Raw genomic sequence first — 18,038 nt, 5'->3', positions numbered from 1 at the left:
GCTTCAAGGACTCTAAGGAGCAGGCGAGGGTTTTCCTCCGAGAGTTTCGGTGCCGTTTGCAGACTGGAAGGAGCCTTTAACCTGGTGGAGTGACACAGCTAAGTTAGGGGAAAATTAGAAGCATCAGCATAATTGATCTCACTTATTTGCTGCTCTGCCTGATAAACCAGGTGTTAGCTTCTTAGAAATGCAGTACAGCAAAGGAAATGTCTAAAGAATCCTCAGCTTAAAATTAAAAATAAATTGAGAACTCAAGTACCCCTTACTCTTTAAGACCCTACAGAAAAGCTTTAAGTCACTGGAAATAGAATCTAATATTGATCCATATTTTGAATAGGTCTATTGAACTTTTCTGTTTACTTTTTTCCCAAGCATCACAAAGTTTTCAGTGGGGATAGTTTTATACTTAAGCTTTAGTTGGTCAAGGAATTAATCATTAAAGTAACATTTACTTCAGGAGTCTTTATTTTATTATTGATAATATATTTTAACTTAATAATTATATGTTTAACTTAATATATTTCTTGGGAGCAAATCCTCAACATGACAAAGTCTGGTAAATTTCTTCCTCCAGCTGGATTTTCTTCTGGGAACTTTGTTTTACTACAACTGTAATGATAACAACATGAATAAAAAAAGCTTCTCATTCAGAGCAGTCATCATATCTTTGAAAATTTCAGGATATGTTGTTTATTTTATTCTGTTTTGTTCCCTTAACCAACACAAATTTTCATGCTAATCTATATCACTATGGATAACATTTCCTAAGAAATGCATTTAAATGCGTTAAGTTAAATTACATATCAGAAAAGCCTCTTGCCAGTTTTTTCATCTGTTTGAACTCCCATAACTCTGAGGAGAGGGCAGTGCTGTTTTCAGCATTTCTCTAGGCCTGATCTAAGGGATTTTTTTTTCCAGTGGAGTTCTGGTGCAGTTCCTGTGAGTCAAAAAAGTTCTGCTGTTGTCTGCTGAAATGCACTTTGTCGTGCAGTGATGCTGCCAGCAGAGAAAGCGAGCTCACGACTCTCAAAGTCCCTTCTGTGGCAGGGAAAACCTTGAAAGCGGCGTGAGAAGCATTTCCTTGTGCAGAAGTTGGTTGGGGAAAGAGCATTTCCTTTTATCTGGGCCTTGAAGGTCTGTGACAGGGGGTTCCTCTCTGGAAAAGCAGAATAAAACTGTGGGGTTTTTTTGATAGCTGATATCAACTTATCTTGATGGAGCTGCACCTCACGTTGTTAGGATGATGTGCTGAAGAGATAAGAAAAGAGATTATTGTCACCGATTGTAGTGATTTTGTTAAAGTTGCAGCTGGCCTTCTTTTAAGGATATTTTTCTGCATGAAAGTGTTTGGAGGAAGGGTAACAAATCACCACAATAGCCCTTTACACTGATTTGGAAACAGCATTCGCCTTTAAACAAATGAATTCACATTTTTTAAAAAAGAAATTAAATTTATGTCATTTCATGAATGCATTATTTACATAAGGTGGGCCATTTGTGTTGTGTTGGACTGTGACCGAATGAAAATTGTATTTCTTGGTAAGTAAAAAGAATTTCTTAAAGCTCAACAGCTCTTTTAAAAGTCATTCTCACTCCTACCCTGGCTCTGTATTTGTAGTCTGGGCAGTTTTATCTCCTGTGGGGCTCAGGACAGTGAGAGCTGTCCTGTTAGCCAGCAAAACAAAGAAACAACTATAAATACAAATATTCCTGAGGCACAGTGTCTCCAGCTGTGGTCCCAGCACCCCTCAGACACCAACAGGATCTCGGTGGTTCAGGATGGTTTTGTGCCAGGCTCTCTCTGCGTTTGCAGAAAACTGTAGGACAAGCTGGAGAACCTGTCAGTTTGGTTAAAAAGGGAAATGTGCTAGCTTGAAAAGTGAAAATAAGATGCTTGATGTGAGGGGAAAATATCATCATTTATCACTTTTACCACAGTGCAGCTCTTTTGCAAGCCAAAAGTTCTGAAGGAGCCTAAAGAAGATTTGTTCACTGTGAAGTGTCTCTTCAGTTTGTAATGGGGACTGATATTATTACAGGCTGCACACCTCAACTATTGTTAGCTTTGTCCATGCAAGACTTTCTACTCAGATATTTGAAATAATATTGTGTTACAGCTAAAAATATGTTTTCTTTGGAAGCTCTAAATTTTGTGTCTGTCTGAATGGTATTGATTCATGTCTTTAAAGAAAGGAAATTATGCCTTTGCTTTACTGCTAAATTTGTCTAAGTGATCTATAAAATGACAGAAAGTCATTATAGCAGTTGTACTCAAGAAGCATGCAAGCAAAGATGGAAAGGTTTTTCTACTTAAAAAACCCAAAATATCTCTTTAGTGGTCATGTGGGTAAATAAATACAGCAGTGCCACAGCTGAAATTTTTGTGAGAAACCAATTGGAGACTCCTGAAGCAGCTGAGGACGCTTTGAATCATAAACTACAGGGAGATGAAGAGGGAAAGTATGGTCTTAATGTAATGTGCCCTAAGAAAGAGGTTACATTTTGCTTTATTTGTGTGTGAGAAAGGGCAAAGGGCAGAGGTACTGATATTATTCTGAAGTTTCCAGGAGGAGTTAATCAATACCAATGACAATAGATTCAGAGTAGCATGATTTTTGGGGGGATGTAGTAGGGATAATTCCTGCAAAGGACTTTTGCCAAGTGTTAAATTGTAAAGGGGCTTATTCATAATAAGGTTTTTCAAACTAGGATATCTGGAGTGTTATAAAAATCAAACTGACTTTCCATGTCATCAGATTTCCATTGTTTTGGCAGTCGTGGGCCTCACAGAAATAGAAATATTTTTTTTGGTGCAGAAACCTACAGCATCTTTAAAGTTTATTCATCTGCAAGCTCTGTAAGAGCTCAGTTATTTTTGACATTCACCTCAATGGGAGCAAACTGTGTGAAGTGTTCCACACTGACACAAATCTTCTAATTCTCTTTGCATTTGCATGGGAATGACGAGAGGAAGGGAGAGGAGTTTTCTTCAGTCTCATTTTCATGTAACACAATTTCAAAATCTGAAATCTTTGCTCATGCACTTTAAAAACCAACATTCAGAAATGCCTGTCTAGGTATCAGCCTGTCTAGTCAAAACATGCATAATTATGGAGCACAGTTTTATCCTGGCAGCTCGATTCAAAGAAGGTAAAGCTGCAGAGATTCATCAGAACTTGCTGTGTGTTCTCCTTCTTCTTGTCCCTTTCTGAATGCTATTTTGGATGTGCCTCTTGTTTGGTAACAGTAGAATATATATAGAATATATAGTAGAATGCTATAGTGACAGGGGAAATTTGGGCAAATTCACACCTGGTCACTCAGGAAGGGTCCTGTGATCTTTTGTGATGCCATCTTTAACTTCAGAGCAAGATTTTTATGAGTTGGAGCTACTGAGGAACTTTAGTGCCATTGAAGCAGCGGCTCTGCTGGGAGGAGCTGGGAGGTGCAATGTGCTCTGCATCTCTGATTTTCTGCTTTTTTGGGGGGCTCTCCCTGCAGCCCCCTGCTCTCTGGTGTGTCAGTGAATTCAGTGGCCCATGTCAAGGAAGGTGCTGAGGGAGGGAGCAGGCATGCAGATGGATTTTTGTCCCGTTTGCTGATGCAAATCTTCGTTGGTGGAGTTCAGCTGGTGGGATTCTCTCATCTGTGAGCTTATCCACACTCATGAATAGAAATTTCAGATGACACAGTGATCTCTGCTAGTTTGTTAGGAGCTGCTGGAGATAGCCATCACACTCCTTGCAGAAATCTGAATGGGAAGTAGCCCTCATTTCAAATACATTGCATTTTGGGGCCCCACTGTCTCAGTTCTGTGATCGTATCACTGCCTGCTTAGACCTGCTTAGTTATGGGATATTTGGGTTTCTGATTTAAAATGTGGTGAAACGTCATTACAGCTTCCCACTCATGATGAGAACAGTGTGCTCAGGGTGTGAGTGGAAGGAATATTGCAGTGCTTCTGAAAACAACAGCTCTGAAACTCACCTGTTCCGTGACTCTTCAGCTGCAGGTGTTTTTGTTTTGTGCAGTGAGTGTAATTTAAAATCCTCTAATCATCAGCAGGCAGGGCTGATGCTTCTGAGATGTAAAATAGACATAGCACTGGTGTTTTATACTGACAGATACTGAGTAAATGACACTCAAAGAACATTTTCTCCCAAATTTTAGCTGAATAAACTGTTGGGATAAGCCCTTCCTAAAAGCCATTTCAAAATTGATTACTATGTTTCTAAGTATTCTCTTATTTTACTTTAATTTTCTGACTAGTAATTTTGCTTGTGGTTCCGATCTGCTTCCATGTTCAAAAAAAATGAAATTTGAATTTGGGGAAGAGATTTCTAACTGAAATATGAGTCAAAGTGTGCAACTCAGAAGTTCACAAGCAATTATTTGCATGTGCATCACTACTGAAGTAAAGCTGGTCAAGAAAATGCTTTTCCTCTGTGCAACACTGGTAGAAAATCTTCAGTGATTTCTTTCAATACTTTTCACTAGAAAACCACGGGAGAAGGTACCTGGAAAGTTCCCCCTTTGCCTCATAGTAGAAGAGAGGAGTGAAAAAGAAATTTGTGTTTTGTGTGAGGAAATAATGGAAGATTTTGAATATGACAAAAAAAAGGAAAAAAAAAACCCAAGTACTTTGAGCAAACAACAACACTTCTTTTTCTTTTTTTTTTTTTCCAGTAAGAGCTCTCTGACTGAGTTTTTACTGAAGTTGGTAAATGAAGTTCCAGCATTAATAACTGAGTGATTTTTGTGCAAGCCAGGATGACACACTACTCCCTCTCCAACAGCCACTTGCCTTGGGGTAGAAACAATCCAATTTTTCCAACACTGACTGCATTTCACATCATTTTTTTTCCAGTGGGATAACTGAAAAGTTTACTTTTTTCTCCTTGTGACCCAACTGTGCTATTTCAAATGTCTCACTTAACTATAAACTATTGCTAGCAGTGGAGTCTGACTTAACTCTGGTTTAATTTTCACACTTGTTTATTTTCCTGTTTTCTCCCAGAAGGTATTGCACTCAATAATCTGCAGTTGATAGCAATTTCCTGACCAGTGAGTGGCTGGTGTCTGTGGTATTGATAGTGCTTTCTTTTCTGTGAAATAATTGATCAGAATGGCTGAATTTCTGTGACTCTTTAGGACTAATCCTGTTTGATGATAAATTTAGATTAAAGATGTAAAATAATTTTTTATATAAAAATAAATTTTATGCTTTTAGGAGCAATGCTTTTGCATGTAGTCTACAAAACCCTGTAGAACCTGTTCTAGATAGCTGTCAGAAGGCTTCTGCACTCTAAACTTGCAACAGCACTTTAGGTTTGAGTGGATAAAGCAAAAAAAGGAGTAAGAAACTTAGAATAATATTCATAGAAGCTATTCTGTGGCTCCTTCTGTCACAGCATTTGTGCTCTGTGTGTAGAGATCTTTGTGCTGGGAGCACACACACACCCACCAGAACCGGTCGGTTGCTTAGAACATCTCAGACCACACAGTGCTTGAGATTTGGTAGAAATTTGGAATCAAACATGACAATTTGTGGTGAAAATGCTGCAGGAAAGGGCTTTTCTCATGCTGTTTCTCTGTTTGCCAGCTCTGAACGCCATCGCAGCTGATGTTATGTACTGAAGTCGTACGTGTACTCAATGATGTTAAGCCAGCAAATATGAAAACAAGGAAATAGCACGAGAAAGCCCTTTGTCCTGTCTCTGGTTGCCGAAGAAATTTATCGTCTCATCTCCAGAGGGGTTTGGAAGTGACGATGAACTGTTCAAGCTGCCCTACTGAAAGGTATCAAGGGCAAGGATTTTTTTGAAAGGAAAAGACAAAGAAATTTTAGTACGTTGTGCTATAGTGTTCTATAACGTAGTTTTGCTAAGAAAAAAAAAAGTAATGTGACCCATCCTTCTTCACAGTTGGTGATTATGGTAAATTTATTTTGCTTGTAATCATCTTCTTGTCCCAGATTTTTTATTATTTTTTTTTCCTTATTTATTTTAGTTGAAACAATTAGGAATTTTCTTTCTATGACTGTATTAAAAGGGAGCAATAAATTTTATTCATATGTTAAAAAGAGAATGTAAAGTTCTTTATACTCCCTGCATTTAAAAGAAAAACAACTGAGTTGTTGTCACTTATAGCACCATTGTACATGTTGAGAATTAAGTGTTATTTATATCTATTCCATAATATTTTTAATGATGATATTGCTGCTACGGATCATAAATAGAAATGATCGAGTCACTGCTTTCTCATTTTCTAGGCACAATAGTGGTAGTGAAAACCTAGTACTTCCTGCTTTCTTATCCACAACATTTTGTAATAAATGGTCACCTTTTAAATAACTGGAAAGCATTCACATAACTTTTAAAAAGAAAATTTAATTTGCCTTTTGCTTGCAGAAGTCTAGATAATGTCTGTTTAACAGGTGCCAAACATTTAACCTTTTGAAGTATTTTTGTTTAAAAAGAAAAAGTCATAAATCCAGTGGCTTGTCTTTCAGTGTAATAAAACAGGAAATAATCTACATAATTTTTTCACTGTTAGCCAGCACATGGTGGGGGAAATGGCCTACTGTTGTTTTGGTTTTTTTTCTCCATTTATTCTTTTATAAAGTTTTTCTTTTTGTTGGTTGGATTTTTTGTTTATTGTTTCTTTTTTTTTTTTAATTAAAGTATTTTATATTATCATTTGTTATTTAGCACGGCTCATTTACTAAATAAAACTCGAGTATCATAGCTTTGTTTGAAGGTTGGTTGCAAGTTCTTGTATATTGCCTCACATTTTAGGGAGTATTGCTTAATATGTATCATCCATAATGTTAGAATTTCATATGCAATGCAAAATCTCTTAGGAAGCAAAGGAGTATAAAGAACCCTGTTTTCTGCACTTATATGAAGACATGTAATCTTAGTTTGCTAGAATAAAATGAAATACAGACACTGCTTTTAACTGGGATGTATACAGTATATAGAAATTTCTTTTAAAGAAAGAAAGTTATTGATGATTCATGAATTAGACTACAACATGGAATTCTTACACATTACTGTATGTTTGATGTAAAGATATTTATAGGCTTGTACTTAATAATCACGTTGCCTCAGTTCTTGGACTGCAGAATGTCTACCATGACTGTTGCCTATAGTTTGCTCCACATTTGCTATCTGGCTCTTTTTAAAAAAAAAAAAAAAAATAAAAATAAATAATGTGTATTTGGCTATTTGATCTGTAAAATAAATTCTATTAATAATGAAGTACGTATTGTAATTCAGCATATTGTATTGCATAATTATAGCTATGACTGTTACGGAGAGTTTTTCATTTCGGACGGTGGGATCATTCTCTTGGGAAGGAGCTCATGTACCCGTCAGACACTTTTGCTCTTCCTATTTTTTAGCAGCCTTGCAGCATTTATGCTTCAAACTATAAAAATACCCCAGCACTCCCAGTGGTGAGAAATGCAGTGACATTCATTGACCACAGCTCAGGCAGTCTGGAATCACCCCAGTGCAGGGAGGGGTTTATCCCAGAGGAGCTGTTTGGTGTCCCACCAGCTGCTCCTGGGTTGTGGAGGGGGGTCCTGGGTGGGCGATGGGAATTCAGCAATGTTTGGGTCACAGCCCTTGGGCCTCATTCAGGGTGGTTTGTCAGGCAGACAGGACCATTTCACAGACTTTGAGTTTCTGTCTCTACTTTGGAGTCTTTGGATTTCTCTCCTTACGAGGAATAAGTTGGATTTCCTTTTGGAGAAAACCCCCATACGTAAACTTAATGTTTGGTGAAGAGAAGCACCAAGTAATTTCAATTATTACATTCAAACTTTTTTTTTTTTCCTTTATTAAAATCAAGGGATACTGAGTGACAATAATGAAATTTAGTCATCTCAAGTGAACATGTAGTTGCCCTCAGTTTTTTCTCTGGTGGTGACAAGGCATAGATAGACTGTAGCAGGTTATTTTGATTTTAGGACTGCATACCCTCTAGAAGTGCCTACTTTCTTGCACTGAATATGAAGAGAACCTTTGATAAGTACCTTTCTTGAACCAGATGTGCCAGTTATGTCATTTCAGAGAAAAATATACTTCATTTTGAGTTCCTTTGCTTTTAACCTAGCTGAAACTCTAACTTTTCCCTAGTATTACACTGGTCCTCTCATTCTCATCCACCAAGAAATAATTCTAAAAGCATCTAGGATGATTTTAACATTTCCAAGAGTTAGATAAATGAAATAAAAGGTACATCACATGGTTTAATTGCTGGTGCCAATCAGTAACCTCCCTCCTCTGGTTCTCTCATGAGTCAGCCCAGCCAAATATGATAACCTTCCAAATGCAATGAGGGAAAGCCAGAAACCTCTGAAGTGGCTCAGTTTCATGTGTTTTGTCTGTTTCAATTTTTGTTTTCTGACACCTAAGTATCACTTTTTAAATTTTTATTTTTTTTCTTCATAGACTGGTCAAAAGCTTGTTCAGAGCTCATTTCCTCCTGATGGTTGAATGGGTTCTTGGAAATCTCATGAAGGCCTAATGTTTATTGACCAAATATATGTGTGTGCTGGATATCAATTTCTGCACTCTTCTGTGATGAAGGCCAGTCAAAAGTTTCTATTATTTTTGTTTTAAATAGTATCCTGAGTCAGAGCTAGATATATGTGTTTCAAAACCAACTCTGTTTCTCAAAGGTTTTCACCTACAGAAATATTTTTTTTTCTGACTGCTTAGAAGTCAGAGTGAATTATAAGCAAAAATCACTGAGTTGACCAAATGTTACTTTTGAACTTGACAGGTCGTATTTTCTTTGCAATATCAATATATTTATCATACTTCAGACTGCAATTTTTACAGTCACCTCAGTACAAACTTCTCAAGAAATTCCCCCTTTTCTCTGGTGCTCGTTGCCTCATCTCCAGAGCAGCCAGGCCATGTCTCTGACCCAGAGCTTTGGCTCCAGTGCAGTGTGGGGCTGGACAAAGAGAAAATTCTTTATTTATTGCCAGTTTTCAGCTATAAGCTCCAGCACAGCAGCTGGGGCTGGCTCTCAGATGAGCTGGTTGCATCCAGTGCTGTGTTGCCAATTATTCCGGAATTCTTATGGATTTTTGTGTCTGCCAAAGCTCCTTCCCACCCGACCTCAACCCCAGAGCAAGCGAGGCACTGCAGGACCTTCGGGGGATTTAAATCCTTCTGAGTTCAGTTTTGTCTTCTGAGGGGCAGTAGGGGGCTGTCAGGAACAAAGCTGGTTTGTGATGTAAATAGAATTATATTTTTAACATAAACTGTAATGCTGCAGGGTTTTTTTTGTTACACTTTTCCGGTGATTTCCCGTTTTACCATAAAACATCTATTTATGGTGTATCCTGGTCTTACGTATGATTTGTAAAATCTTTTTAACAAATGATTTGAATATATATTTTTGCTTTCATATTGAATTACTGAGCACTGTTCCTTTTATGTCTTATTTATCTATTTCTAAAATAAATTTGTTTTGACGATTATATTTGTGTACCTTCTGGAGAAGCACTGTTTTTAAATACACCTCTGGTCTGTTTGCTGAGTGCATGCACACCACCAAGCCTCTGCAGAGACTGATATTTTTCACAGTTTAGGAGCTGTGATTATTAAATAACTTAACCACATGTGAGCTTTACAAGAAGAAATATGAAGAATTTGAAAACCTCATACTCTTTAGCAGCATAGTTGTTTTGCCTACAATTTTTTTTTTCAAAGAAACCTAAGCAGGAATTCCAAGAGTTGCACATTTTCCAGTGGTGTTTCCATGCATGTGTGAGTGTTTCTATCTCTCTGTACGAATTTTGTGTATGTAAGGAGCAGGAGGTGTCCATACACATTTATCACACATTCAATTAGCAAAGGTTATGGGCAGTAAATATTGCACAGGCAGAAACTGCAGAGATGTGCCCATCCCAATATCTCTTGCTGGGAAAGATAGCCAGGCTCTAAGGATTTCAATCTGCAGCATTATTTGATTTTTTGGGAAGATTTGTCTTCCCTTCTGAGAGTGTACTGGTTTCTCAATATGTGAGAAAATCACTCTTGGTGATTTGGAGGTTAGGATACAAATATGAAAAGTGCAGTTTTGAGTTTCAGTGCTGTTTGAGTTTCAGTGCTGTTTCACATTCTTTCACTAGGTTATTTTATTCATTCTCCTAGTATTCTAAAACACAATTTTTTCTGCTAAATAGACTCATATTCTTAAATTTTACCACTGAAAATGTAGCAAAATAACGTTTTTGCATTTTCTTCAAATTGTGAGCTTCTGCTTATTTCATAAATAGACACCTGTAAATCAAATTCAGTTATTTATATGCATAGAGATGGATATTAAGTGCGATATCAGGAACTTTTCAGGGGCATTATTGCCTTTTTGCAATCTTTTAAATAGGTTTTATTCATTTGTGTTCTCATTTCCAAGGAAGGTGTTCATTCAGGCTGAAATCACCTATTTCCAATAAAAGCTGAGTGATGGTATCAGAGGTATGAGGTTTGATTTCTCATCCCTGAATTCCAGCTAAGAGTGAGGAGCTGAATTTTGCTCTGCTGTTCTCAGCATGGTTTTCACCCTTTCCTAAGAGAAGTTCCAAGGCTGTTGGATGGATGAAGTGCCCTCTGCTCTTGTTCTCTGTTTTCTCCTGGGCTGTGATTTGGAAGTCTCCAGTCATGGGTTTCCCCACACAAAAATGCTTTTCCTAGGTCTGGATCTAAACCATCCATGTGCTGATGGCTTTCCTCTCCCTCTCTTGTACAAAAAAGAAGCCAACAGGGGACAAATTCTGGTTGTTTCCAGACCTTTGGGCACGTGTGTTTCAAACAAGCAAATGAACTTCCAACAGGTGATGGAATTTGGAAAGTCCTTTCCTTTGAATGTTTAGGGAATTTGAGTAATTAGAAATTACTTAAAATGTGATTGACAGCCAAACTCAGCAGTGTCTGCACAGACAAGGTCCACGTGCAGGACTTAGGATGGAAGGGAAAATCTTATCAGTCTATAGTTACTATTGTGGTGAGAAACTGAATCAAAAAAGTGCCACATCAGATCTTTGCAGATGCAATTTTAAGTCACATTTAAGTCAGATATTTTGTTAATTGCATAAGTGTTGATCCACCATGGATAAAAGCAGCAGAATTTGCTGCTAACTCTGAATATATCTGAACACGTGGATGTGTGTTCATATCTGGGTTGAAAAGTGATTCAGGTCAGGTTTATTGGGATTAAAAACTAAGGTGTCTTCACTGTTGACTGATTTTTAAAGATTGCTAAAAATCATTTCCCTCCCTTTGAAAAAGAATCTGTTTGGGCTGGCAGTGAAGAAGAAAAGGAATTCAGACTTGGAAAAATATATGGTATGGTTTTCTTTGCTTTTTAACTGGAAGAAACTATTTTAATCCCTAAAGATGGTAAAAAAGATGGATTTTTTTTTTTAAACTTACCTCATGTAAAATTACAGTTTTTTGTATAACAATAAACTGCCTTCTAGCTATGTTGCATTTTATTCCTTCAAATACATTAAAATAAATTTAAAAGCAAGTGCTTTTGCTTGCCAATACCCAGTTATCATAACAACCTAAACACGTAGGTACAGATATTTTAAATTATACACTGTGAAAGGCTGCCTGTTTTCTACCTTCTAGCTTCTCTTTTCCAAAGTCTCTGTTTTTGGAGGTGTTTAACATGAAACTATCTGTAGCCAACACACCAAGGAATCAAAAAGGTGGAAAAGGGCTTTTCTGTTTAAATAAGTCTATTTGTAAACAAAACTTCAAGAGGGGAAGAAAACATTGGATTATGTTCTCAAGCTTAGCAGAAGGGAAGCAACAACTTCTCCAGCCTGCTGAGATTTTGATTGCTATTGATTTCAAAGTTAGAAGCCCAAAGAAGTGCAATTTGTACCAGAAGTGTTTCTCCCAACCCGTGTTGGAGTCAGAACTCAGTGAGAGCTGTGGCTAAGAGCAGCTGTCACTTGGAAAGGTGTGGAGATATTGTTATTGTTATTGTGGAGATATTGTATTAGCACGGGGGTATTCACTGCTCACAGCGTGTGCTGAGTCACCTTGAGCTGTCATATTTTCTACACCTGAGTGGGAACAAGGGATTTACCAAAAATCCTGCAAGAAAATCTCATTTTTTCCTCCTACAGATAGCAGTAAGCTGCTCTATCCAAATACTGATCACCAAGACTTTTCAGAAGTGTCTCATTAGACACAATGAATGCTTTTTAATTCTTACTTTATATATCGGAGAAGCTTATACACATATATAGATACATATATACAAACAGGTAATTTTTTAAAACTTTTCTTGTTTTCTTCATAAGCCAGTGTTCAAAGACATTTCCTGCTGTTTGGAAGCATGAGGCAGAATGAATTTTTCAATGTCCTGAAGTAGATTTTTAATCTAGCAAAATGACATTCTGACTAATTTAAAAAAAAAAAAAAAAAGGATATACAGATTGGTGTTTGCTTACACATGGGGGAATCATCAAACCTACTGATTCTGCAAGCAAGAGGCTGGAGGATTTGATGAGTGCATTTTTAGAGAAACTCATATGGCCAAAGCTGAAAATAAGTCCCTGCTAAATGATCTTCCCTGATTCATTTCCTTTCTTCAGCAGGTTTATTGTAAGACCACTTCTCTGCATTATCATTTTGGCCAAATTTTAACCCAAAGTCACTTCATTTCCTGTCCATCCAATATTGTTTTTGTTGGAAATAATCAAATATTGTCTTCCATGTTGGAAAATAATACATGTGTGGTCTAACACTGTGAGATTCTTGTTTTCTTGTCTTTAATGGATGGTTTAAGATTTTCTTATGCTATGTTTTCCCATTTTTATATTAATATATTGAAATCATGGGGGGGCTTCTGTAAGAATCCAGGCATTTGTAAGATCTTGCACTTGGTATTGAGTCAATTTGACAACAGCACTGTGATAATAACCAAAGTAATTAGCACCACATGTATAAACCTTGGAGAATATATTATAACCATATATATCCAACCATATATATCTATTTCTTACATCAGAATACTTAAAGATTGTAGAATTATAGAATAATTCAGGTTCCAAGGGACCTGTGAAAGTCACCTACTCCAATCATGGGATTGAAAACCAGGTTCTTTCAGATTAGTTTTCTTTGGGTCTTGTTCAATTGACTTCTAATATTTTAGGACCCTCAAGAATATAGAGGTGTTTGAGTGGAAATCAGAGTTCTGACTGTCTTTATGAATCTACTGCCCACATGCATAAATATCCAGTAAATTTGAATTGCTTATAGCTATAAATAGTTTAAATATATCTATATTTATGCATTTTTGGGATGAGCCTCCAAGTACACCTTTTGCTGTTCACTTGTATGGATCATCAACTTTTGTATTCATCTCTATTTTATAAATATGTTGTGAGGTTTTATTTTAATTTCCTCTAGTTGTGGCGAAAACCCTGAGAAGTTGACACAATCTTGGTTGTTTTACTCACAAAGAGCGCATCAAACCTCTTCAGAAACTTATCTCGAAGGTTGGATATTAAAAGCAGGCAGGAATAATTCTGTCAGGAACAATTAAACCAGGAAAATATAATTGCAGGCAAAAAAAAAAGGCTTTTGATGCTTCCTGTATACAAGATATACAATTATCTGCTTTCAGCTTCCAAGCATGATTTATTAGTTACAGTAGTTTGGCTTTGAAACGCTGAGCATGGCTAAGGCAGCGTGTGCTCAGTTGTGTGAGGGCTCCAACATCTGTCCTGACAATCCTCTTACAGGCTGTCTTTGAGGAATTAGGAAATGGCAACATGAGTTCTGAAATGGATATATCAAACAACCAGAGTTAGGAGAGGGGGGTTGGAAGAAGGTATTCCATTATTTCATTGCCCCTTTTTAACGCAATAACTCCTTGAACTGTTTGTTTTCATTATTCCAGATGGGAGCAAGATGCATTTAAATGAATAAAATGAAATAGAACAAATCAAATGCTTGGCTGCTGTTCAAGAGCTGCTAAGGCTGAGCTTTATTAAATTCACATGAGGATATGATAACTGTGGAATTTCACACAATGAACTGCACTAATCTTACTCGTGAAGAACATAATTTTTCTTGAGATAGATGAGAGAATCTGAAATTTTGTCATGAAAAAAACAAAGCCCCTTTGGAGCTTTATTTTCTGAGGGCATTCACTGCTTGAGTGAAATCTGTCCATGTCCCACAAACAGAATCTTCATGCACAATCCATTTTTACACATCAAAAGTTCCAAGGGTTTGTTCTTTCTCCGTGGCAAAGTGGAGAAAGTGTCAAAGTAAGCTCCTGTGTTCTATGTTGAAACTCTTCCCTGTGTCATCGACAGTCCCTTTAGGAATAAACATATTTATGTTTTAAAGGGGGGCAAAAGCATGAAAATTTAAAATTATATTAGATACATTTAGTTTATATTTTAATAGGAATAATTTAAAGCGGAGAAAACCAAATATTTTTAATGATTATTTGCAGGGTATAATTCACATTGATGCCTTTTCTTTTTTTTTGTGACTTTAGATAATTTTTGTGCCTTTGTCTGTTTATAACTCTATGTTTTTCAGACATTTCCTGTTACTTAATGTAATTAATGTTCTTTTTAATATGTTATTTCTCCTTATTTATTTTTATTAAAACTCCAAAATTACTGTCCAAAATTTCTGATTAAATATTTTTTTTCCCCCTCAAAACTCCAAAAGTATAACTCCTGACAATACTCACATGATACATTTTGTTACATTTCCAATTAAATGTAGCATAAAACTGCATTCATAAACTATTTCCCTGTATCTAAAATGCTAAAAAGAAAAAGAAAATGCTAAAACTCAGGGTTGAATGACTGAGCTTCCAAGTCTATTGGCAACCTTTTCTTAAATAAAAAATTTCTAAATACTATGGGAATTTTTGATAGGAACTGATGAATCATTACCTTCCAAAACTCATGGATAATTAGAGGGGACATCACTTGGAAATAGAATTAAAAACAGTAGAAGGCAGCCTCTGTTTTGCTGAAATCTCACATATTTGGCTAATTTGGGTAATGTCAAACACGTCAGTTTTCTTTTGTGGGGCTGAATAAATCGTTCAGTGTTGTCTCCTTTGCAAATGAGCGAGAGCCACGACCTGTGTGCTTGGTGAACTGCAGGAATTCACCAAAGCCACAAACACAGAACTCACCTGGACACCCCCTGAGCAATTCCTGAAATCAACAGTCCAAGGGTCTGCAAAAACGATAATGGCCAGACAAAACCTGACGTGTGTGATAACAGAGAAACCCTTCTCCCCTTGGGAAACCAGCCCAAATAAAAGCTGAGATTTAATCACAACTGGTTTGCCTCCCTACGTCAGTCAAACCTTTTATATTGATAATCTGAGGAGAACAGGGCTGAGAACACAAAGTCTACTTTTGTATTATTGAGATGAAGAGATTCTGCTGGGGTTTGATAACACTGGAGATGCAGAGGCTGTTACAGAAACATAATGAATATCAAATATATCTGCAAAAAGGACTTTTTATCAAGATAAAATCCTGATGAAAAATGCCACTTATTCTTTATTTTCCACCAGACAGGTTTAAAGACTGCAAGTCAAGAATGTAGATCTGTATTTAATGGAGGCATTTAGTTTAGAATATTCTGTAGTGAAATATGAACCTTGAATTCAGTTGCTTCTCATCTGATCTTAAAAAAAAAAAAACTAAAAAAAAAAAATTAAAACTTAGACTCACTTCTTTCATATTCAAACACAGAATACTCTATTAATAAATTAGAATTTACCAGTGGATGTCACAGCCTTATGGGTAAATCTGTATAAGTTGTCATTCCAAATGAATTCTGTAGCACTTGAACTCATTTCAGTGGAACTAATTTTATTTCTTGTTTGTTTTTAAATTATTTCCGGAAGAGAAAGTGTCTGACTAGTCACTTTTAATTTGTACATCTCAGAAGTACTGGATTCCATGAGAGACAAAATCAGATTTGGTACAATGAAGCAAAAGTTGGCACGTGGTAATTTTATATGATGGGTCAATGACTGGGGTTTTGTTTTTTGGGGGTTTTTTTGTTTGTTTTTTTAAGGTAGGATGGGGTTATTAATCTGCTGTTAATTTTTTAATTGCTTTGTGTTTAGGGTGTTATTTAGGAAGGAGAATGAGGAGCTGGAACAGGATGTTCCACTTCTGATCACAAAAATGTTCTGTGGTGGGAATTCTCAAGTGAACGTATGGTGATCTTGCACAGGGAGTGTGGAAGGTTGGCTTTCACTCCTCGTGTTCCCCGACTTGTGTGTGCCTGTAAGCTTTGTATGGATTTTCTTTTTTGTAATTGTTTTTCCTTTAGCCATCCTGTGGCCTGAGATTGGGGGAAAAGATAAAAGGTCAGAAAGGCTTAATAGCAATTTTGTTTTTGAAAGGGAGAGGCTGATTGATCCAGCTTAAATCTCTACAGCTGGATCAACCAATAACTGCTTCAAAACCTCACGGGTCAGCACAACACCAGCTGTAACCAGCAGAGTGAGAAGGAAAGGTGAACCCACAGGACACATGGCCATAATATTTTGAGAGGATATCCAAAAACAAAAACAGATAGGTGGGAGTGGAAAACCCTTTCCTTACTATGTAAACAACAAAGAAAATAAAAGAAAATAAAACTGAATTTTGTCACCCTGCTGTTGGGTGTGGGGTTGAGGATGTTTGAGGTTGTCTTAATGAGAGGCAGAACAGCATTGGCTGTGGCCCATGGGGGTTATGGAGCCGTATCCTGGTGCTGGTGTGGTCACACCAAATCCCTCTCTCACACCAGCATTTTGTGACTATTTCAGTACAAGTGCTGAGGTGATGTTTTACTTGTTACCATCTTTGGGTTCCTTTTATTGTCTTTTGCACATTTGGAGGGGGTTGGCTGACAGAGGGATCAGGGAAGGTGTTGTGTCAGGCCTGGGTATCTCCTGTCAGAGCACCGGGGCTTGGGGAGAGAGGAAAAGCAGAGCACCTTCAGCCCTGCCATTCCCTCGGGATTATGTAATACAGCATGGGGAAGACAGACATTCAAAGTGATTTCTTCCAAGTGGTAGTTGCTTCTGTTTTGAATGGCTGTAAAGGTAACAGAAATGTATATGTATTATTTTTATGAAAGACTTAGGTTGGCATTCATTTCCTCTGTAGGAGGTGAAGGCAGGGAGGCGCCCGGAGAGAATCGCTGCTGTAGCTGTCTCGAGCTCACACAGGCTGCAGTGACTCACTCTCTTTCCTCTAGGTACTGTGGGAGGTAACTATGTGAGCACTTGGCTTTTTGATAGCTAAGGCTGAGTAAGATGGTTTCTGAAATGTAATACAGAAACAATTTTAAAAACTAGGGCTCACAAAGCTGAGAACATTTTGAAGCCGTGACCTTCAGTCCTATAGGCAGATTGCTCTCGGTTAGAAAGAATCGAGGCAATTAAAAGATAGATAACACAGAGAGGAGTTTTCAAAGTAACTGAAAGTGTTCTACTCAGATATTTTCACCTCCACTGACTCTAATGTTAGGGTGCTTGTTCCATCAATCTTGTTCAGAACTGTTTGAAAGATTAGTAAATTTTACTGTGTAGAGAGAGATTAAATCCTCAGATATATTCCCCCTCATTTCTCTAGAATAAAGAATTGATATGCTATGTTATAATGGCCATATTTCTCATCAGTAATTTCTCCTCATTAAATCCCTTTTGTATATGTATTTTCACCAGTTTGATTCACCTGTTTTACTCTTTGCCACAAGCTGACAGAGACCCAAGTGCATTAATTCTGCTTGTTTATTTGGCATACCAGTTAAAACCAGTATAAACACAATGAGGAAAGGAACAGGGGCTGTGGGGAGATTTGGTGAGGAGGCACAAGCTGCAGTGGGTCCTGCTTCATTCCAGCAGACTGAAAACCATAAATCAGGAGGAAATGAGAAGTGTTGTCTTCAGGCAGTGGATGGTGTCAGCACTTTGTATTTTTGCAGAGTTCACCGGTGCCAGCACCCATG

At 37.2% G+C, this 18,038-nt stretch overlaps 1 protein-coding gene across 3 annotated transcripts in view; it reads left to right on the top strand.

The window, feature by feature from the left end:
- Positions 1-18,038, top strand: part of PCDH11X (protocadherin 11 X-linked) — a 424,506-nt gene that overhangs the window by 71,379 nt on the left and 335,089 nt on the right. The window contains exon 5 of one of the 3 annotated variants that reach the window (XM_088062844.1): positions 5,603-5,968. The exons of the other annotated variants lie outside the window; for them this stretch is intronic. Coding sequence (XP_087918970.1) covers positions 5,603-5,608 — 6 coding nt within the window. The 3' untranslated portion in view covers positions 5,609-5,968. Of the gene's footprint in view, positions 1-5,602; positions 5,969-18,038 lie in introns of those variants that run through there. 3 annotated transcript variants of the gene reach the window in all.

The sequence above is a fragment of the Pseudopodoces humilis genome, chromosome 15 (genome assembly GCF_049639895.1).
Source record: "Pseudopodoces humilis isolate 2021_Gansu_Grassland_sample_001 chromosome 15, ASM4963989v1, whole genome shotgun sequence".
Classification (NCBI taxonomy): Eukaryota; Metazoa; Chordata; class Aves; order Passeriformes; family Paridae; genus Pseudopodoces; species Pseudopodoces humilis.
Note: the sequence above shows the minus strand (reverse complement) of the source record. Positions and strands in the feature narration are given on the sequence as shown.